The sequence below is a fragment of the Nomia melanderi genome, chromosome 12 (genome assembly GCF_051020985.1).
Source record: "Nomia melanderi isolate GNS246 chromosome 12, iyNomMela1, whole genome shotgun sequence".
NCBI classification, from domain to species: domain Eukaryota; kingdom Metazoa; phylum Arthropoda; class Insecta; order Hymenoptera; family Halictidae; genus Nomia; species Nomia melanderi.
Genome location: NC_135010.1, coordinates 2,910,069 through 2,935,013, shown reverse-complemented (window position 1 = coordinate 2,935,013; position 24,945 = coordinate 2,910,069). Strand labels below are relative to the sequence as shown.

Here is a 24,945-nt window from a genome sequence, read left to right as displayed (position 1 = left end):
CTGTCAGATATAAATAATAAGTGAATAACATATTAATTATATTTTATATACGATAAATGGAATTGTCGTTTTAATACTTTTACACTAACGTTAACTTTGTAATGTTTTGGCATGGTAATTGTTTTAAATCGTTTCGTGCTATCGCGGTTGTACTTCTTAAACGGAGTTTCGGTCAATGTCCTCGACTCCCTTCATAGGCGTTGCGCACGGCGTCGCTTATTCAGTCGATTCACAAAGACTAGTGGAAAGGAAATTTTCTCCCTGTTGTTCGCCTTGCCGGCACGGCTACTTCATAATTGATCAACCAATTGGTATACGTCGCTATTCTGTTTTCAGGACTCGAGGCTGAGTTGTACTATGTCAGGGAAGGAGTGGTCAATACGTACGCGATGAACTTTGTAGTGCCAGTACCCGCGAACATTGCGGAACTCGAGTTTTCCTGGCAGAGCCTGGTCGGACATCCGGTGAGTAAAAACGCAACACATCGTATTAATCTTTTGCTCCCTATAGGCTCCACTGACACCATGAAACCATATGTAGTACCGAATATTTTAACACGTTCCGTGCCATTGGAAAGTTTTTGGTAATTTTTATATATTTTGATATCGTTTCTTGACGTTTTCGCTACTTTGTAAAGTGTACTGCTGTCCGTGACCACGTGTCTCTTAAAAATATTTTCTTACGTATTAATGAATACATTTAGAAAAACTACCCTAAGGCTATTGGCTTTTCTACATACCGAAATTTTATATTAAGAAGAAAAATAAAAAATATAAGAAATATTGTAATGTAACATTTTTAATTTTTGTTATTGGCGCTATAACAAAGGCTTGGAGTTGTTGATAGATTACAACATTGTTTGGAGTGCTAAGAGTTAACACTAATCATACCAAGAACCGGTCAAATGACCAGATTCTAAATTCTGCGTCTACTTTCGTTTATATAACTTTATGTCAATTCTTGTACTGTCCGATTAATCAGGTTTTTAATTTCTGGCTTTCCTTTTGTTTCTATTTTCACTAAGAAACATTTATTATCAAACTTGTTTACCTTTATTTTGTCATCAGTTATTTGACTGGTTACGGTAAAGTGCTGGTTAAGGAAAAGTGCTACTGCAGTTAGTGCTAAACCAACAAAAATTGGGTTTGTTTTAAACAATTGAATTTATTATAAATTACTGATTTCTTATAGTGAAATTACTGTACTCAATGCTATTGAAGTTATCATTATTTTTATTATGAGTATAGTCTATAATGAATATCATACCCTGCTAAATAATACCTTCAAACTTTATATGTTTATTGGACATTTAAATATCTGAAACACTTTAATTTTCCATTGAATTTTAAAAAGATTAAACATTATATATATAAAATTGACATTCATAAAGATATAAATCTACTGTTGTGCATAAGTTTAAACCAAACTAAAAATGTTTTTGGTAGTTAATTAAATAGTAAGAAGCTTATAAAATAACGCAATCCTACTGTGGAATATAAGGGACGTTATGTACTTGATTAACCTACGATTACAAATTTCGGGTCATTTATGCCCAGACATAATTGTTCCTATATTTATATATTTGCCTATTTATAAATTTAAAGGTTGACTTTATGTATTTCTTTGTAAACCTTGCATAAAATGCAAATTTTATGAGGGGACATAACAGCCATCCGTTTCCCAAGGGTTTAGTAATAACTCTATAATAAATTTACATAGATATCCATAAAGCCGTTATTATTTTACCGCCAACACAATATTTACAAAAAAAATACACATGAAAACATTTCCTATATTTAAGCACCACAATTACATAAAGAAAATGAACCCGTTGTCTTATAATAACGTGCCAGGCACGTGGCGAAGATTTTAAACAGAATTTAACAAACATAAATATTATTCTTCTGCTATCAATTATTATAGTTTAGAGTGAACATAGGCATAGAGTAGGCCAAAAATGTTGGTCTTTTTTTCTATAAACTGTTAACTCTTTTAGTGCCGCGCAACGAGACACCTTATCCTTCATATCGTGATAGAACTCTGTTTCAAAATAAATTTATAAAACGTTACAAATGGTTCCGCGATGATTGATTATTTGCTATAAATAACTTTGTAGTTACTTTTATAAGTGATTCTGTAACAAATAATTGAAAATGCGATATTTATACTTTATACTACGTGTCCTATATCAAACTAAGGCCAAACGATATTGAAATATAACTGGCATTAATTCATTCTCTCTTTATTTCGTAATATAATCCTTTTCGAATTTTGTACATATCATTTTTACTTTTTTTTTTAGTGACTTTTTTCAAGCCTTACTAAATTAAATCGAATTGGTTCGATATTCTTTGCTTAAGTATAATTCCTTCGGGCAACACTAGAAGGGTGAATAACAAAGTAGCTGTATCTATCATAGCTGAGAAATAGATCACAGGGCAAGGGCTTAATCATTCACTTTCCTCCAACCCGCCATAAAACAAAGAACAACCGCTAACCGACCCGCGTGGACCCACATTCACAACTCTAAAAAGCAAGAAGAAAAATCCGAACCTTTCAACCCAGATGATCTACCTTTATACGCCGCGCCATTACGCGTTCCTTTCCATCTCGCATGAACTCTGCATCCAGCGGTCGTCTCTCCTAAAAGAGATCCGTCCATTTTGCAGCTTATAACGACCTTTCAGGGCGCGATACGGCCGCGCATAACCGTACACGGTGCCGGGTAAAATGCTTGCACCGGCCATTAGCGAGGTGCAACAATGCGGAACAAAGTAAACACGTGACTCGGCCGAAATGGTAACTCATGGCACGCTCGTGTACCCGAGAACCGGGACGGGCAGGTCCGTCACGGTGGTTCGCGAAGGGCGAACGACGGAGTGGGCTGGTTGGAGTGTGGGTGCTGAGGGGTCGGAGGTGGTAGGGGCAGCGAGCTTGTCGAACAAAGGGGTTACAGGAGGGCTGTATCAATACTCTATCAATATCAAATACAAACAGGCAGTATTCGAACGGGAGAAGGTGGAAAGGGTGGCTGGTATAAACCGTGTGCGGTTCGGCGTTGCGTTCCCTTCGGTCACCAAGGAAACCGAGTGAGCCCATCGGAAACCTACGGAACAACCCCCGCGCGAGGGAAAACGCGAAAAGTCGCGCACCCCTTGCCGCGCTTTTGTGCTGGAACGATGTCGCGTCGCGGAATCAATGGAGTATGATAATCATTGAAAATGTTGGATTATGTTATTGCTGATTGGTCATGTATGTAGATGTTTTTAGTTGACACGTTGATTGCCATGGCGGTCACCGATGACCGGAGTTTTCAAATTACCAGAAAATAATTATGACTGGTTAGATGACTGACGTCGAATAAAAATGTTCAGTAAATAATTAGATAATAGTGTAACGTAAGAATTGTGATACCGAATAATTACGAATTCTTCTTTCTGCATCTTTGCTAGGAAAAGAATAAGTGACAAATAAAACGCTGTTGTTTTTCGTGGCAGTCAACGTGTTAAAATTTAAACTGTTAGAGAGGCATTGTTGACTTTTGTTTAATACTAAAATTATCGACCAGTTAAATTGTCTTTTTGAAATTTCTCTGTAGAAACTTTAAGAGGGTATCTACTGAAACTTGAATCTGAGTAAGTCACTACATGATATAAAGTATTAGAATGAAAACAACATATTTAATTTTGAGGTTCATATATTTTGAAAATTAAAAGTATATCGGTGTGGGGTCAGAAATGACTCCAGCGCAGGCTTTCAAAGGCTGTACTCCGAGGGTACATCGGACATGACATGTATGTCATGACGAGTCTAGCTTGTCATTGTAGGACAAGGGATTATGTATTACTCAACCCCTTGACCTACAATGTCGTGTAAGACTCGTAACGAAAGTTTTAAACTAAATTTGATAAAACTAAGCACTGTACAATTTTTTAAAATATAAATTAAATAATAATTTTCTACTATAATCGTTAACCTTTGGAATAAACATAGGCATAGAATAAGCATAAAAATTTGGTCATTTCCTAATAAATTATTCACGATAAAGTAATTGTATCGATCATAGTTACGAAACAAATCATAGGGCAAGGGATTAAGAAAGTAGGGAATCAATGAAAATCAATGAAAACATAATTTTCCTACATACAATATGCTTCAACATATACTATTTTTGTAAGACATGCTTCCAAATATTGACAGTTTTCGTCCTATTGTCATGATCGATCGCACATGTTAGCATGAGAATTAATTTGTTTGACACTAGTACTATCGTACCAGTAAAAATAACTGATTCCAGTTTTCCCATGTTGCAATTATTGATATTTTAAAAATATGGAATATTCAAAATGCTTTTTAAAATTCATAGTTTCACTTACGTACTATAATAAATATCAGCGTAAATTTTAAAAATCTGTTGTCACAACTTTTTTAAAAATTATGTTAGTTATATTGAATGCTCAGTAGTTCAGGGGTTAATGTTCCACGCAATTCTTATCTTTCGTAAATGAATATATATTTTTTATCAAATTTATTTTTCAACGATGTTTCATAAAAATCAGTGTGCATCCCTTAACACTAAAACTACCGTACCAGTCAAAATGACTGGTTTTGGCGTTTTTGTTTTACAATTATTGATATCTTCAAAGTATTGAATATTCGAAATGATTTTAAAAATAAATAGTTTTACTTGAATACTATGACTGCCTGAAAAAACTGAAAATAATCCATTGGTGCAATATTTATAGGGATTATATATCAATCGTATTAAATACTCGGTAGTTCTAGTGTAAAATATAAAATATTATTTTATTAAAAATGAAATATTATTTTATTAACACTAGAACTACCATACAAGTCTAAATAACGGATTTCAGTTTTTTTCGCAATTATCAATATCTTCAAAGCATTGAATATTCGAAATGATTTTGAAAATAAATAATTTCACTTGTATACTGCAATGACTATCTAAAGAAACTGAAAATAATCTGTTGTTACAATATTTATAGGTATTACATACCAATCGTATTAAATATTCGGCAGTTTTAGTGTTAAATTTATGTCATTGTTAGGATTCTGTTGAGAACATGGTCCTTTTCGTGGAAAAAAAGTCAAAGTTCTCTGCGCTATTTAATACGCCCCTGCAAACGATAATACGTCAAGGAAATCAGACTGTGCATGGTTGTCGTTACGCGCTTCAGTTACCGCGAATTCCGTATTAATTTCTGACGAGGGGCCGACCTCGACTTTATTGCCGGGCGTAATTGTCGGCTGAGTGTCTTGAGCGGCAAGGCAGGGGTGCCGGTGCTTATTAGCGGTAATTGAATACGATGTTCTTTAACCGTACAGAGTTGCGTGAAGGAAACCATTATGCACGCGATAAGCGCCGTGTTATTTGTTGGACAGGCGAATCTGAGGGGGTGTCGATTAATTTGTAATTTGATTAGGCAAACTGCCTGGAGGGAAACGTGAGAAGGATGTGGTAGGATTACCTGCGGTTAAAGAAATTCGTTAATCCGTTTAAGATAAAATAAAGTCAGTCATTTTATTTAATTCTCGAGTAAATTTAGAGAATTACTCTTTTTTAATTTTTCCTAGTTATGTTGTATTAACTATTTATAAATGTCTGTTTAAAATTCTATTATCTTCTTTGTGTTCCGTAGAACAGTTAATAAATCCTTTATGTCAATCAATTCTACAAATGTTATTTTCTGAGTTTTGTACAATCAGTTTCCATAAGTATTATTTAAATAGTAAAATATTCGACTGTAAGAATATAGTTTTGAAATTTCGATTCAATTGGATCTTTTCATTAACATAAACAATTTTGTAGATAGAATATTTATTCCTTAGGCACTTACAATTTCTGTTTAGAATATACACCTAACCCTCAATTTACATGACAAATCGGTTGCCCGAAAATGCTGTGTAAATTGAAATCGTGCAATTCAAGTCCACAGTTTATGTTGAAAAGAAGTACTACCATATGAAACAGTATGATTTATTTATAGAAAGAATTAATATAATTTTTACATTTACTTAACTTAACCGTGTTAAACTCAAATCGTGTAATTCGAATGCCGTGTAAATGGACGGCTAAGTGTATTTCGATATTTAAATTATTGTTTAAATTATGTTTACATTGAATACAATCAATTTTTTAATAAAAATCATTTAGTAGGCTTACATTTATTCGTTCCGAACGATAATTGAACACGTTCTTTTTTGTTTTTGTTATGAAGAAAGCTTTTTGCGAAGTCCATTAAATATTCTTTGATCAGTTCAATGAGATAGAACATACTTTTCTTTGTAACTACTCTTCAGTGAACTTAATTGCACTGGAAATAGAGGTCCCTATACTCACTCTAAAAGCCTCTCACGGAAAATGAGTTTTCAGTAATAATATTACTCTTCCACTCGCAAGGACATAAGGGTACTCGTATTTTTAAGAGTTTCGACGTTAATGACTCAGTATTGTTTACTTGAGAATCAACACTGATGTGCCGTATTTTCGTACTGTGCGTTCTTGCAGTGACTAAAACATGCAAATTTATATATTAATTACTATAAGTATGTAAGGAGAAATTGGGGGATCTAAAGATTAATGGAAACGCTTTTACCGTTATGGAAATTCTCATGTCATCGTAGATTTAAAACTGAATTCATTACATTTTATGAAACTTACAGAACTTCATTAAATGTAGATTTATTCATATAATGTATTTATAAATTATTTCATTAAAGAAATATGAAAAATTATATTTCGTAAAATAGTTAAAATAGTTATAAAATAAAGTTACTTTTAATAGTGTCAGTGACGAAATTAAATTTCTAATTATTCCCTGTCTTTTTCTTAACCCTGTGCTCTACAGTTTATTTCCTGCTTAAATTCGCTAGTAGGAATAAATCTATTCTAAAGACTAGCGTATATATCACATTTATTGTATAAAGGTTCAATATAAAGTTTCCATCAGAAGTTTGGCTCAATATTGTAAGAATATAGTAACACGTGATTAATATTTAAAAATTCAACGTTACTTCCTTTATAAATTAACACTTCAGGGATGACGTTCAATATAAGTGAATGAATATTTCGTTCTGTCCCTAAGCTTACATAACCATTTAATGTAGTTAAATTAAATAATATTTTCAAGACACATGGCATTACCTTTTAACCCCTTCTACTATATCGAGTGTGGCTCGTGATAAAAATTCTCAACCGAATTCGACAGACGTTAATTTCTTTATTTGTTCCTCGTAAATGTCACTTAATTATTTTCCATATATAAATGAAACATTACTTGTTCCTCTTAATTTTTAACCTTTAGAATAAACATAGACACAGAATAAGCATCAAATTATTTTCATTTTCTACCAAATTATCAACGATTAACACCTTTCCGATCGGTGAATTTGTTTATAGAAAACATCTTTCAACTTTAATATACACACATTATTCACATGTAATATGCCAAAATGATTTTAATGATCTAAAATAATGAATACAGTCTAGAACGCTGTTATAAATATTTATATTGCTTTCAAATATATATTACTAATTAGTAATATTAGTAATATTATAAGTAATTATATCACTTTCAAATGCAACGAAAGTCATGAACAACTTGAACCAATAAACACAGTTATACTCGTGACCGGTCAGCAAGGTATTAAGTAGAGTTATCAAGCTTTAATCCTTTGCACTCGTATGTCACGCTGGAGATGACGATACAAATTTATTATAGAATGTTGTAGTTTACACCCAATAACATTGAAAAAAAATCGAGTGCAAAGGGTTAATTATATGAAAAGGAATTAAATAAAGAATTATCAGTAAAATATCAAGGCACAGATCAAAATTAGGACTGCAGTGCACTGAATACGAATGTTCGAGCATCCCTTTGGAGTGTAAGGACATTCCATCCGACTGACAACAACATTACCGCGGAACGCAAGCAGGAAATTCGTCGAATTCTCGAATTTCGACGTGATAAAACGTCGATGACGGTCGGGCGTCACCTGTCGGTCTCCAGTAAAATTGCGCGGCTGCGTGACGCCCGGCGAAAGGGGTAGCTCCAGATACGCGGGAACACCGTTCCGGTAACGCTTTATTGTTGCGGGCGCCGGGACAACGAGTCACCTTATCCCTCGGGAGCGTTCTCTATCCCCCTCCCTGTTTCGTTATCTCTTGGATTTCACGTAGGTTCGTTAACCGCGAAATCTCTCCATTTTCGCGGTCACGAAAACGCCGTTTCACCTTATCTTCTTTGCTCGAAGACAGCCCCTGCGCCTTCTGCGGATCGAGATAAAGTAAAACAGGAATTAGTGGTATGGACCAATTTCCGTAATAGATGAAGCCCGTTTGAACTTATTGTTAGTGAGAATTTATTTCGGTGAAGAATAACGCAACCGAGTCCCTTAATTAATCCCTTGACCTTAGAATATCGTGTTAAACAAATGAGGAAAACTTTAATCTGAATTTGAGAAGTGTTATTTGCTCCTTTTTTAAATATAAATTAAGTATTATTTTTCTATTATCAATTGTTAACTTTTGAAGTAAACGTAGACATAAAACAAGCATCAAAATTTGTTCTTTTTCTTATAAATTATTAGCGATAAAGCAGTTGTATCCATTATAGTTAAAAAATAAATCATACGGCCAGGGGTAAAGCTGCTTTGTTGTTTCATTCTTGCACAGAGCTTTTGTGGGATGGGAAGTATATTAGGAGCGTAGGATAAATATAATACAGTTAAAAGTGTAACAATATTGTAAGGAATTTTATATTTTCGGTAAGTGTATTATTGTTTTGTAACCACGATGTTTTGATATGTAGTAATGGAATTACATTAGATATTTATAGAAATGGTAAAATATAAATTGTATAATTTTTATCTTGTGAAAATTGTTATTTGTGAATACTTATGATTCGTGGTTGATTTTTTAGAGAATGTAATAATAATGAATTCATATTAAAATGTAATGTTAAAAAATGTAGAACTGTAAAAGAAGTAATAGTAATTTATCTCATGAATTAAATTTTTGTTTTACAATTAGAAAGACTATAATTTCCCTTGACTACAAATTTGAATGAAATGTTAAATAGTTTTAAACTTACCATATAAATACATGAATATTATTCATAAACGTTTCGTTTTCATCTCTTTAATCCTTATAAATAAACAACTGGTACCTTTCTTTAACATTTTTCATATTCCTCTAAATATTTATTGATTTTATATTATAATTATATTATACAATTCCACTATCTCATAAAGAATCAATCACATATTTCAAAAACTAGTACCAAATATTCCCATTTCTTTATCAAAGCTTCCATCTCTATTAAAATTCCAATTAAAATAAAGCCAACACTGGTAACGCAAAAGGTTTCACCGTACAAAACTTTTAGACAATCCTGCCCGCTCAAACACACGAAATTGATAATCGAGTTATTACCGTCATCACTTCCATCGACGCTTTCAATAAAAGTTTTGCGCCGGTTGTATCGTGATTCATCAAAAGCGTGAAAAAGGTAAAACCGTCTCGATGGAAAAATGTAACTGAAATAAGACCCGTGGTAAAAGGGGATCCGAGAGAAAATCACGGACGATAATTTACATCCGAATCGTTCGACACGATGGGACGGAAAATGCGATAGAATTCAAAATGCGATCGCGGAAAATTCTCCGCTCGATGAAGCGGCTGAGTCTCATCCAATCAATGTAGGAAACGTTACATTTCAGTCAAGATTTTCTACTGCAATACGAACTTATCCCCCTCGGTGCCGTATTCGCGGAAAATTGACCGATCTCAATTACACCTAACCTTTCCCCGTAACATTTATAGGATGAGTGGACTCAGCTAGCTCCATTTCCTAAAACTTTTTCGCCCTTGATAGGATCTCGCTCCGAGCGCGGAGAAAATTTCGCCGATCTGACTTATCGCGTCGTTCCGAACCATATTTATCTGCGGCACGCGATCATGCCTATCTCTAGGATTGCTTCGCGCCTAATCTGATCAGATCTGGACCAGAAAGTCGGATCGAATTCCCGTGACTCACCGCACTTTGTTTCTTTTATCTGCGAAACAATCGACCCCTGAAGTAAGTGTGCAACGATCCGGTCGTTGAAGTTCGACGAGACTCATCGATGCTTATCTGACACCTGAAAATGGCGTCCTCATTTGTTTAATGAGGTTATATATATTACGCCGAAACGTGATTTATATTGAAGTTGGGGGTTATAGAAATTATTTTGAATGAATGTTAAAATTGTGAGGACTAAAAGTGTTGTATTACGTTAGCCTTGTGTTTGTTGTATAACGTTTTGAAGCGGAATAGGATGTTATGGAAAGGAGGAAGAGGTTTTGAAGAGATTAGGACAGAGGGAGAAAGCATTTCGTCCGGGATCTACTAGTTGATTCGTCAGTAAGGCTCCTTTTTTAACTCTTTATTACAAACATAATTAATGATGATATGTACATTTTTTCATGTAATAAATAAAGCTACTTAACAATTATTCTAATATATATTGTAGCACCTGCTCAGTCTCTAGAGCTTATCGTACCGGTATATTTAGTCTAATCTGTGTATAATCTTATCAATATATTTTCGTGCATTTGCGGTAATCTAATATAATGAAATAATTATTTTTTTTACATAATTAAACATTAACGTAGTCCATTCTTTTCTTTTGTTAGTACATGGTTTGCTTGTTAAAATAGAATGTGATTTAAGGCTTTCAGGTTTATATTATTTGTATTTATAATCGAGACCTATATATGATTTCTTATATCCGTTATACTACTTAATAATTTGTTGCAATCTAGTTGGCTTATTATAGAATGTTTGAGCTAGATATTTGTGACATGGTCTTTTAGGTATTCAATTTTAGTCTCATTGTGTAAGCATATGATTAGAGTGAATGTATTTGCTGATCATATCATTCTGAGGTTTGTTTTTAATTATTTGAAGCTTTTGCATGTGACAATTAGCCATACTACAACAGAATGGTGCAGCGCAAGTTAAAATTGGCGTTAATAGCACTTTGTATATAAATATTTTGTTTTTAATAGAAAGTTTGGAGTTATGAACCAACAGCGGATATAGTTTTTTAATAATTGTACAATGTAAAATGTAAATGTAAAATAAATTTATTTATAATTCGTACTTTAATCCTTACTTAAAATTGAATAAAAATTCTGTTTTTGTCATAAAAAATCCAAAAATTAGGAAACTTTAAAATAGATATTGTTTTTTTGTTATTTTTCTTGTTCTAAACTTGTTTCAAATGTATCTATCTTCCTTATAAGCACGTGCAGTTTAATTACATTTGCTATTGCGAAGATTCGGATCATCGCACACTTTAATAAACAATTTAAAACGACACAGTTGACATAACCAACGTTATGTACCTACTGTAAAGTACGACTATAATGTATATTGTTTACACTACATATACGCAATATAATGTGGTATACACAACATACATATATAATTAAAGATTCTTTTGTCTCGCAGTTGGCTTCGTAGTGTTCCATCACATGGTCGTGTATTTCACAGCTTCCTTCTATAATTACATAGCTTTATATTTATAAATTACTTACAAGCAGTATACAATAATATACTTATAAGTTGTATACACTAAACACGCTGACATATTATAGTTACCGTTTCTTTAAACACTTATAAAACTTTCTCACCAACGTTTCCAATTAGTCATTATCCAAACAAAACGTAACAACACAAAAATGGTTAGAATCTATAATATATTCCACCATCCCATTGTAATACTTAAGAAACTCGACAATAAGTAAACGATTCTTCCGCCATGATCTTCCGAAACTCAATCGCAAAAGTGCAAAGTTCACGGTAAAAGAAATGCAGACGGAAAGAAGCTCCTCAAGCGGAATGCGCAGCGTGGCTGCGTGAAACAAACAAAAAGCGGGATCTAAATTTCCAATGATAGCACCCTCGATTAACCTCCAGATTCCTGAAACAGCGAATTGAGTTGTCCTGTTTTATTTTCTTCCCTCTTCCCGACTGACTCCGTCGTTCGCGTCTTTCTCTCTTTGTTTTCAATTCAGCCAGGCGAGCAAAAAGAAAGAAAGTTATTGGTTGCCCCGGACCAGAGCATAGAAGCTGAAACGAAGTTTTTCATCGGCGAGGGATGGAACCTGCGGAATTGGGGATGATTTGTGAATCATCCTCTTGTTAGGCGTAAGTTCGTCGCTACTTTTTCCCTCGAGCTAGAGAACCTTCGACGGCAACTGGGGCGCTTCGCGAGGGCGTTTCACTCTAGAATTGCGGGGAGTTCTTCCCTTTGCTACTTCTGTGTTACCCTTCCTTGGCGGGGTGGTCTTAAATTCTATCTGAAACTAATAAGCTGCGACGAGAGTGAAAATGAATATTTAATTTACGAGAAAATTGGAATTGCATACGGTTAGTACTATATGCGGGATATTATTGTTTGGTGAAACTAAAGAATTAGGTGAGGTCTTGAATTGTGAGATGCTAAATAGTACTGTTCTTTGTAGAAAACGTTTAACACTAGAACCACCGTACCAGTCAAAATGACTGGTTTCGCTTTTCTTGTTTTACAATTATTGATATCTTAGAAGTAATGAATATTCGAAATAATTTTAAAAATAAATGGTTTCACTTAAATACTGTAATAAACGCGTGAAAAAAACTGAAAATAATCTATTGTTACAATTTTTATAGGGGTTACATATCAATCATATTAAATGATCGGTAGTTCTAGTGTTAATTAAAATAGTTGACTATAATATTGGGCTAATTACCCTTTAGTATAATATTAAATTAGCAACGATGAATTAATTATAATAGTTAAATAGTCAATATTAGAATAATTATATGCGTGTAGATTCACAAAAGAAACAGTATTATGTGCTTATAAATATATGAAATAAAAATTACCAAAAATTGTATTAATAAAAATTATTGTAAAATTTCTTTAACCTTAATCAATAATTAAGTATTTCTTGATATCAGTATCCATCTTTTAATTTTATATTTTGCGAAGAACAAACATATTTTCTTTGTGTGTTGGCATTTTAAATATATAAGTATGTGTTACACGATGGAGAATACATAAACATCATAAATAAGAAAAACAATAGAAAAAAAGTAATTCTTTACTGCAAATGATTTTTTTAACTCTTATAACTTTTACTCTAAATGTTTACTAATAACTAATGATTACATACATACGATAACATTAATTACAATCGCTGGTGGATAAAGTTTAGTCTCTTAATAAAACTACAAACGTTATAAATTTACCGTTATTCATATAAAGCAAATTCCACCAAAAATTGCCTTCAAAAAAATATAATTACAAAAATACCAAAAAAAAATATTTAATCCTTTTCGTGGTTGAAAAACGATCTTACAATACGTAGGATGTTTCTATTATTTTTTATTGAATTTCTATTTTAATTCAAACATTATCTTATTCCTTTAATCCTGATATATTTTTCATAACTTCGCTTCACCTCATCACGTCCCCATTTATTCTTTAACTGGGCCGCTTTTTCCTTCTTGCTGTCTTGCTACAACTTCTCACTCTTTCGTTTTCGTTACTTTCCGTCCCGCTTCTTCCCGGTAGAGGAGCAAGGCGTGAGGAACGTGGGGAAAATCGAGCCCAATCACCCCAGGGCGACAATTACTTGTAACACCATCGGTCTCATGAGAACGATGGGCACTTGATGGGGCGTACTTTCGACCAAAAAAAAAGATATTACTGCAGCCTAGATCGGCTCTGCCCTATTGTACGAAAGAGTACGCCCTCTCGCACCCCTGTCTTATCGCAGTTCAACGGAGCTGATGATCCACCGAAAGCCACCCTTGATTTCAACGCGCTCTACATAATAAAGTAATAATATTGTAAATGTAGACAAAGTTGCAGAGAAAAAACTTTGTACAAAATACTTTTCGAGTAATCTAAAAAATATCTGTTACACAAATATTTAAACGTGGAATTTTTATGTAGAGTTAAAAGAATATATGGCTATTCTATTTAAATGTTGGTATGATAATGAAATATATAAGACAATATTAATGAACAGTGTTATTTATTGCATTTTGTGATTGTTTCCGTATGGGAACTTCATACATATACTAATATACTCACAATTTGCAATGTCGCTTAATTTATTAATAAAGTTAATAAAAATTTCCTATCGGGAACGGAATGCAATGAGAGGTTAAGATTTGTTGACGTAGATGGCTCTTGCAGTAACGAGTCTTCCAGAATTTTATTCAAATATATTTTTTCAATATTTTGTGTTATAAATGAAAGTTTCAGGACAGAAGTGTATTATCATAGTGAAGAAGAACAAAATTTTTAATTGTTTGAACTTTTCTAAACAGGTTATTTAATTTTTTTAAGTTTTCGCCCTTGCAGACAGTGAATTTTAAAAATTCAATTCTTATTTTATACACTTGTATTGTACATAAAGTACAAATTTTGTCCATTTATCTTTATGAATTTAAGTGAGATTTAATTTAAAATAACATAAATAACAGTATCATTTCTAAAAAATAGTAGTCATATGCTTGGAATGTAATAACAAAGAATGTAAGTGTAATAAAATATTTAGTGATAAAGAATGTGTTCATAATTTCGGTATTCTTTAGTTTAGTTTAAATCTACTATATTTTACGCATATAAGTTAAATCTATTAAACGATTATTCTTATTTTACAATCTATACAGGTACAGTTTATCATGCAAGAATAATTACTATTAACTATTATTATAGTTAATTACAATTAACACCAACTGTGATAGAAGCAACTCCTATATTTAAACATCTAATCACAGTACGCTGAACAACTATATACATCTTAATTATTCATTAGAAGATTACTAATAACAGTAGAAACTATCTTAATTAACGGGTTAAATAAATTACGAATTTCAATACGATATCAGTTACAAACTCCATTCATCGTTCCTGACGAAGCTTGTCAAGTTGAATACACATATATCGAGCCTCATGCATGAATGTTATTAACAGAGATCCACTAAACACGAAACCGATATTTGTAAAGTTCTCTCAACTACGATTTGACTCCAGCCTTTCATGGACGCCGTCCTACATCACTAATACTATTATCTTCATTAAACCAGTACATATATTGGCGAATGTAAAACGCAAAGTGACATCGCGGACGATTTAATCGAACACGTTCTACCTTGGTTCGCGACTAATTAAATCAACGGGACGAGCTGAAAATTAATTCCCCCAACGGCGTGTGCTTGCGAGCACAATAAATCTAACAATAATAAAACTCTCCTGCAGCCATAATTCATCGTTCATTCCTGATCGCGTAAAGCATATAGGACTGGACCCCTTCGTCCCTCTGCCACCCCGATCGAGAATAACTGTTTCATATCAAATTATACGGAACTACCACTTGTCTCCCCACCGACCACCCTTTCGCCCCTTTACAACAAACTCCGCATAAAGTCCACTCGAATCCTCGTTATCAGACTAATGTTCATTTTTCATTTTAATCACTACCTCCCATACAGCCGGCTCGCTTACGCGACCAGCCGCTAATTAATTAAATTGAGACCACAAACAATTTATTACGTCATGCAATAGATATCCGCGGGTGCGTGGTCGCATGTGCGCTCACACATGTACACCACTAGCCGAAAGTTTGGGACTAGCTGAATTATTGTTCCTGCTGCAAATTGTCTCCCGGTGGCGAAAATTTCATTATTGAACAGTGAATTGAATGTTTTGTAAATTGTTTCTAGAACTATTTCATTATAATATTCGTCCCATTGTATTGAAGGCATTTTGTTTATATGTTAATTTAATATTACTGTTTGTGTATTACTGGTTTAGAGAAACTAATGTTTAAAGTAAATATGGTATAGTTTTAATGTTTTCGTTTTCTTGTTAAGAGGGTTTACGCAAATATTTATTTTATTATTAAATTTATTATGTACTTTGAACGAATAATTGAGCGTAGGAATGAGTTGATATATTTGTTAGTTTCTCCTAAATGTTAAGTAGTTCTATGTAAGGATAAAGGCATACCTAACTAAACACCCTATATGTATGTTCATAATAACTACTACTACTATTGTTATTACTATTATTATTGATATCACACATAATGAGATACAATAAAGCACGCAAAACCTAAGGAACTTTGGTTACCTCTGTATCCAGACAAGATCCCACCCTCTTTCCCGGGAGTGGCAACATAACAGCCTCAAAAAGTTAAATCATCCCAACATAACATTTTCAATTTTAAATCAATCACGAGATCCAATCTCGTCCCTTAATCAACAGGGCACCCGCGAATGGCAGCGATTCTTCTTGATGTGAACGAGGCGTGTCTTACAGACGCAAACGATGACGGCAATTTCGAATTAATTGCAAATTCACCGAGATCAGGGCCGGTGACGTGAGATGATTAATGTCTGCCCCGGTGTGTGAATCTAGAGACCGACCACACCCTTTACCTCCACCCCTCGTCCTTTCTTGCCACCCCCGCGGCACCCCTCGCCCCTGAGCACAGAGCGCTGGCCTTCCTCCTCGATGCGCGCCGCGACGCTTCCGTATGGTAAGTCCTGTGGGATAACAGCCCTGCGTTTCGGATAACAGGGACTATCACCCACAGGGACACCCGACACCAACGGTATACACGCCGCCTAGTCCGTGACAAACGCACCCACCGCGGATTATACGACATAATCGCTGGAAACCCGACGCGATGCGACGCGACGGACGGGCCGGCACGGCCGGAGCGGGGTTGTAATTTCCGTGAAGCTGCCGAAGAATTGGTCGAACCGATACACGTGGTTCGGTTCTAGATTGAGGAAATGAAATAAAGGGATTCTGTTCGGTTGATTAGGTCCGACTGATTAACCATCGTTCTCCCAGGATTCGATTTCACGGAACTCGATGAAGAAAAACAGACACTTGTCTCTCGATTTACGCGCAACCTTTTTACGCGGTAGTTTTTATGTGCGATCTTAACAATAGGTTTACGGACACCTATTGTACATGTTATTTTATTGTTCCTAGACCAATTGATGTTCGTTCATTTAAATCTCAAAAATTAAAGATATAAGAATAGACGATTGGGATACATATTCGTGCGATCGCATCAGTCAACATCGACATAAACATTTAAAACATTTTCGTTTTACGTTTCACTTCGTAACACCGCATAAAATATAGGTATTTTTGTGTTTTTTTAATGTTATTATTATTACTTTCTGGTTTGGCTATGTGAGATACATATGAATTTCTAACACTTGCACCAGCTTTTCTTTCCAATATTTTGTTCTGTTTTGTACGGACAGACTCTATTTACGCGATTTTCATTCGCGTAAATCGAGGGTCAGGTGTATGTACTTTTAGGTGTTTTGACAGTATAGCCAATTTTGTTTGATTGGAATGTTGTTTATGTTTGAAGTGATGTCAAGGATGTGATTTTTTAAATAATGATTATGGGGAACGAGAGACGTATCAATAAGTGATTTTTTAATTCAAGTTATTGGAAAACGTTTTATGAGTATTATTTAAGTGTAACGGTGTAACAGTTTATATTTTGAGATTTAGAATTCTTAGAATAATTATGAACTCGCGTGTATCAGTTTTGCGAAGGTTTCTTCTAGTTTCTGTGATTATTGTGTGAAATAATTCATAGGTCTAACTTTCTAGTTCTATTTTTCATCATACACTATAGTTGTTTTAAATGATAAGTTTACAATTCTCTTATTATAGCAATAATAAAGGTTAAAGAATTTACCGAATTAAAACATGTTAGTATTTTTAAACATTAAACATATCACTCCGATGTTAAAATTTTGGTATTTATTTGCATCTAAAAATTAACTTAGTTGTGATTTTCTTTGGAGTAATTATTCATCCGCTTTATTTGTTACTTACATTTGAGGTAAAAAGTGTCCAGTTCCTGAATGTGATTAATTATCAGCCAATTATTGGACGTCTGTACAATAATTTAATCAATTTTTGTTATTACATATAACTCTTCATTTATAATCTACTTTAAATTCATTCCGTAAAATAACTTAATCAATGGTATAATCATACTTTCCATTTGTAATCTGCTATCAGCTCATTCTGAGAAATAATTCAATCAATTCTTATAACGTTATCGTTCATTCACTACCAATTATAAGAAATAGTAATGTAAAAAAATAAAAATACACATTATACAATTATATAGAGTTATTCCAGAGGAGATAGTCATTTTCTTTGAAACGCATTTAAACGAAAACTAAAAGAATTACATCAGATTTAATTACAAACAAATTATAATTACTTCCTTACAAAACAATCAACAAACATTAAAATTAGTAATGAAAGAAAAATCAATTGCAATAATAATTATATCTATTATTTGTACAAGATAATTGAAATTCTCATCCCTCCCGTATAGCTATCTCCTTCGGAATGACTTCATCGTAATTATCTATTACTTATACATTGTAATACATAATTATAATATATAATTTTATACATCCTTCGTACACGAGGTATTAAAATTGATTGAATTCTCATTAGGCAAGTGGTAATTTAATTTCATGTTGCCTAAAGTCGCTGTTCCAAAACCAACCACTGGTGTCTGCGCGGGAGGAGTCACATGTATAAAGTTGCGGCCTATCCCGCATTTCTACATTGCGTGATATCACACAGGATATCGCGGCGCTTAACTTTTCGTGTACCCCGGCGGAGTTCCGAAACTTAAACGGCCGCTCTACAAGACCTTAAGGCTCGAACGTGGGCCGCGTTTAAACTGGAAATTTTGTATATACTGTATAATGCAGTCTTATTATGTTAAAGTATACAGTAAGCAGAGACAGTCTTGAGATAGTGAATGCATAATATAGTCGGCGATCGGCTGCTTCCTCGTGAGTTCGATTCTTGATCGCGAAGTAGATGGGAAACAACGGCTGTGCACAGTATCCGCTTCTGCGATCGGCAATAGTAACAAACTACTAGTTTCCACCAGGTGTTTACCTTCTTCCTTCGGCGAGTGTATTGAAAAACCGTATACCTGTTATGTTGCCGTAACACACGGAAGAAATACTCCCGTAAAAGAAGGCGGGATCTTTGAAGTAAAATAATTCTGTTCCTTAATTTCTGTGAAATAATTCTTTGTGTTAGTTGTGAAACATATCGTTAATATTTCATCAGAAACTAATAACTATTTATAGTGAAAAATATTCTCGTGTACAGAGAGTTATAATAATGTTTTTTATATCCCTCAATTAAGTAACCCGGTGATAAAAGAAAGAGCCGGCTGAGTAAAAGCGAAACATGAATCGTAACAAGAAAATTGCCAAATTGTAGACCTTTCTCTCGACACAGTAAATCTGTGGCAGTATGATCGTTTTTCCGTGACCGCCCTAGTAATAGCTTCATCGCCAAATATGACGCATCAAAATTATCAAATTTTAAATTCAATATTAAATTCCTTGCCATATATCAACACGTGGAATATGGAAATAAAATAATTTTCTTCCTTAATGCATATAAGATAATTCTTTCTGTTGCAAAAAACATCGTTAATATTCCATCAGGAAGTAATGAACATTTATAGTAAAAAATATTGTCGAGTGCAAAGGGTTACAATAACGGCTCGTATATCCCTCAATTAAGTGAACCGACGATAAAAGAAAAAGCTGGCTCAGTAAAAGCGTAACGAATCGTAACAAGAAAATTGCCAAATTGTAGACCTTTCTCTCGATACAGTAAATCTGTGGCAGTATGATCTTTTTTTCCGTGTCCGCGTTAGTAATAGCTTCATCGCCAGATACGTGGCGCTGACGTTTTAATAATTTCATTCGGCCGCGTCAAGAGTCCCATTTCCAAAGAACTCCGCAAGGCTTCTTCCCCGACGGCTGAATCCGCCTCCCCCTTTTCTCTCGCGAGTGTATTCAATTTCAAGCTGCTCGCCCCGCGCGAGGAACACCGCGATTTAATTCCGAGCTGATTCTTCGGGAGGCTCGTTAATTCCCATGGGAATAAGAACCGTCGCCGAAGAAAAGAGGCTCGCGGAACACAGACGCCACCTGGAGAGTTTGTAATTGAGCCACGTGACAACGTCACCGGGGCAGAGATGGCGGACAAGCGGAAGGCGAGGGGCGGTAAACAAAGTCGCGTCGTAAAAACTCTTCGGTGAGACTCATTACCGCCGCGATACCGATAAAATATCAAGCGAACCTTTCGCAAAGAAGTTAATCGCTTTCCATTAAATAAGGAGTCATTCATCCGAGCAAATAAACCTTAAACTCGTCTTCTTTTTCGACCACTCGTGTCCTCCTTTCTGTTTACGAACGCCGTCCAGACGTTCTCTTTTCAGCTGGGAATCTTCACTGTATAATTAAGATACCTGTTCGGTGTTCGTGCGACTTTAAGCTCGAGTGTTTCAGTTGGATGTCTTGTAATGAGTCACTTTTAATTGTCTAATATAAATAGGATTATTTTGAAAGAATTTATCTTCAGACATGAAAAATTCTTTGCATTTTTTTATAATTATTTAGGGATTTTGTAAAGCACAAAGAACGCCCGAGAAAGAAAACTTAGCTTATATAATTATTTTAAATGAACATGTCTAAAAATATAATGATTAGTTAACTGAAAATATGAGAGAATTAAGGAATAAAATGGATACTTTGAAAAATTAACTTAATTCTTCATTTTTATATCCTTATATTTTATAAATTATTTTATATTTTTATAATCTTATAATCTTTTTCAAATGATTGATGTATTGATACATAAAGGATGCCTTCGTACATATTAAAAATGTTTCGTGCAGCTTATAAGTTCATGTGTTCAATACTATATGTGGATATGTTTGATCGTAGAGTAGAAGCGAATAATGAGAAATAATAGATATTAAAATCTTGCTTGAAAATAAAGCACATGAAGCAGAATAAATATACATAAAATTAGGTAAGAGTAACATTAACGTATTCTAAACATCTATGATCGTAAATTATAACAAGCTAACGGATATCTAGTGAAAGTTAGGGGTCTAACCTTCAGGTGTACATTTTCATATTCATGTTTTAGGAGTACAAGGATAGTATCACTAAGCGTTGAGTATGTCGGTTTATGACGACCGCATTAATGAGCAGATGGTGACCCGTGGGGATTATTTCAAAATTTCTTGTGACAGTCAACATGTTAACCTTTACGTTGCATCGAGTAATAAACCACTCGCGTAGGTATTTCTGAAATATGTCAGGTTTGAAAAACACTGAAGTAATAATAAAGAAATAAAATTAATAATTATTTTAACAAAATATTGATGCAAATGTTTAACTCGTGTGCGTATTGTACGTTGATTTGACCTCTGAAGAATTAGTAAATATCGTTTTACGGCAAAGCAAAAGCTGTAGGAACTATGGTATGTTTGAATATAACATTGAATAACAGTCATGTATCGTTACTATAAGTTATGTATGTGCCAAAGGAAATAGACGTACAAGCTAAAATGTTTATGTATTATGATGAAAGCATATTTAATAGAAATATTACATATTCGAAGCGACAGTGCAATTTTTAAATGGTCATGGAATAGCAGTATTGATGATAAGTCTTAAGAATTGTAACATCTTCTCCATATAAAATTAAATGTGTTTTTCTCGAAATAATTCTTTACATTAATGGAATGAATATCTCAAAAAATTATTAATTAATTCAGTTATATTCTCTTTTGTTCTAAAGTATATACTTCTGTACAAGAAGTAATCTCATATTTCTAAATTTTTGCCAATTAAACTTACCAGAAATGTTGAAGGAAAGGAAACAGCGTTAAAACAAATAATGTTTCTCTTTAAATATCATTGTATCATCAGAAATAACTTTTTGATTCTATAAGTTTCAAAATTAGGCCATATATTCATATTCAAATATATTAATTTTAAATCAACAGTTCAAAAACTAAACACAAAATTAAGCACGAGAACATCTCTACAGCCGAAGACACTCTTAATGAAAGACAAAAGCTCTTATTAACCCATTTTCAGCAATAGTTCCTTTCTTCTGTTTAATTCTTAAAAGTGGTCCACTTCGCACAGCTCTATCCCGGCGTTCTTTCTTAACCGTTAGAATGTGTCCGTTGATTGGCTGAGAAGACAATTCGCGCGACTCGTGACACGATTCGGTCCTGCGGCGCGAACAGAGCGCATAAAAGTCCCGTGGAATAGAATGGGAATAGAAGCAATGTCCATTCACGGATCGAGCGCCGAGAAAAATCCATTGTCGTTGCCTTCCATTACGTCTCCTTTGCGAATTTCTTCCATCCTAAGGGATCTAACGGTGAAGTTCCCTATAGAAAACTCTTGGATTCCATCATTAATTTTCCCGAAGGTGTTGGTGGGATGAACGAGAAGGCCAGGTAGGCGGATGAGTGGAGTTACAGCGAGGATAGGAGCGCTAGTGATGGTGGCATTGAGCGATCATCTCATCTCAGAGTAGAAAGTTAGATGAGGAAATTTGTCGTTGCCATAGGTTCATTCATAGTTGGCAAACTCCGGAAGAGACCGGGCCACGTTTAGGTATTAGTCTGTGGAACATATCTAACAGAGTCTTTTGTATTGTCGCGAGCAGGTTTTATATTTGAAAATCGGATAAGGGGTACTGGTGTAGGTGAACTTTCACTGATTGAACTGCAAGAAGAATTTTTAAATAATAGCTGTACCGGAAAGTTCTGTCCGTTTTTGTGTTAAAAGAAATATAAATTTCCAATACATTTATTAACCCATTAGGAAGTATACAAAATAAGGTGCTTATCACCAACTTTTTTAAAAAAATTTTATTTAAATAGGAAAATTACAACAAGAAGAAAGAATTACTGCCAATCAGAATTACTACTTTCATTTCCGATAAGACCCTTCATTTTTATTTTCTAGCTAACGGACAATATAACGTCACACTCAATTGTCTTGTGATAACGACCAACAACATTAAGCGTATATGTAAGCTCCGGTGATAGTGACCAGAAAAATTGAGCGTATATATACGCTAATGATGCAAATGGGTTAATATTTACTGAACAGTATAATTTCCATCGTTACTAATGATCTTTTTATAGCGTAATGGTAATTTGTGTATTCCATTTCTGTAGAATGACGTATCTTTGGAAACTTGATGACATCGGACTGAAGGTGAACCTGATAATTATTAAGTTTCTACATAAGTTCTGTTTGTTTCAATGTATTGCATATAAATTGAATTTCTGCATCCCGAAAGTGCATTTTTCCATCGTTATTTGTGAATTTCTCGTTTCTACTATTACTTTTTTATAAAAATCTCCAGATTTATTATTAAAAAATAACTGTGTTACTCTTTTTACTTGTTCGAAATTTGAAAAAAATTGTCCATTTAAATTGTTTTCGAAGGCACGGAAAAGAAGAAAATATGTTATTGCTAGATCTAGGGAATATAATAGGTGTGAAATAAGTTCCTGTGCATTTTTTTTAATATTAGTACTATTATCAATACCCAATGCTGAGAAAAAATATAAATTAATATTGAAACAAAATCTCTTTCTTCTCTTAAGTGATCAAGGATAAAGGCTTCTAATGAATGTAGTCGCGAAAGAAATCACAAGACAAGAGGTTGAATCAGCTATCTTTTATAGCCACTGTCTATCTCTGATCTCAGTGATTCAAGTTGCTATACCCCTCGAAAAGCCACCTTTTGGCGATTTCTTAATCTACAATTTGTATATTCCTGGATCGGCACATTTCCTAGAACCTTCAATATCGTAACTTTCACGTGCTTGTCGTAAATTTTCAATTGACCTGTGATTCAGTAAGTAAATGACGGTCGACGGTAGCGTTCAAGCTGTTTGGTCGATTACCAGCTTTGTCAGCATCTAGGATGTCTCAGAAGCTCGAATCGTTAAGATTCATAGTGCAATCCTGGCGTTGGTTGTTTTGTCGAAGATAAAGGATTAACGATGCAATGAGAGGTTACAGCACCTTCCCAACAACGATGTCCTTATCTTGTGTTCAGGTTATGGACATCCGATAGATGATGAAGGGATGCTGCATTTGACAGGCAGACATCTTAATTACTGGCGTTTCGCAACAAGCTGATATGCTTCCTCAGAGATTTAAAAAAGCTGCCCTATTAAAATCTTTTCATAAAATTTGTATACATTTTTTAGAAACTGCTGCACTTTTTCACAGCTTTTTTCTACAATAATGTATGACGATTCAAACGTTGGGTGTAAAGATGTAAATGCAGTAGTGTTAAAAAAATGGGTAAAATAATTATTTTAGAAACGTAGTTTATATAAATTTTATGAAGGAAGGGATAGACTTAATAAACTAATTTTTATCTTCATTTGTAAAATATTTATAATTATATTAGAAGAGCGAGGTAAATTAAGCAAAACGAAAACTGTGAATCGCACTATTTCTGCATGTAAATATTTCTTTTACTAGAAAATTCATTTTATTTAGATTTAACATTAAATCTGTTAAATAATAATACTTTAATAATAAAATATGTGTTATAATATTACTCAATCTACGAGAAAATACAAAAGAAATATAATGATAAAATATTTTCCTTATGCAACGTTTATAATATTATTAACAGTAATAAAAGCAATAATAATAAAATTAAAAATAAAATTAAATTAAATGTGACTCATTTTATTACATTTTTAATGGCTGAAATAAGATTTCGTTCTATTGTACGTATAACTGTAGGAAAATTTACTACGTAGATAATATTTTATATTCTATGTTATATATTTAATTAAAAAATTATGGTTTTTCAAGAAAAGTCCATCATACGAATGAATAATAATGCTTCATGCAGCAATTAACATTTCAGCACTTAATGCTAATGGAATTTTATATCATGACAGGTGGCTGATTAACATTGACCGTTGTGAATTAT

At 33.7% G+C, this 24,945-nt stretch overlaps 1 protein-coding gene across 1 annotated transcript in view; it reads left to right on the top strand.

The window, feature by feature from the left end:
• LOC116426099 (tyrosine-protein kinase Dnt) overlaps window positions 1-24,945 on the top strand; it is a 208,441-nt gene that overhangs the window by 61,854 nt on the left and 121,642 nt on the right. Inside the window, exon 2 of the mRNA XM_031974585.2 lies at window positions 337-464. Within this exon, the coding sequence (XP_031830445.1) occupies window positions 337-464 (128 nt within the window). The remainder of the gene's footprint in view (window positions 1-336; window positions 465-24,945) is intronic.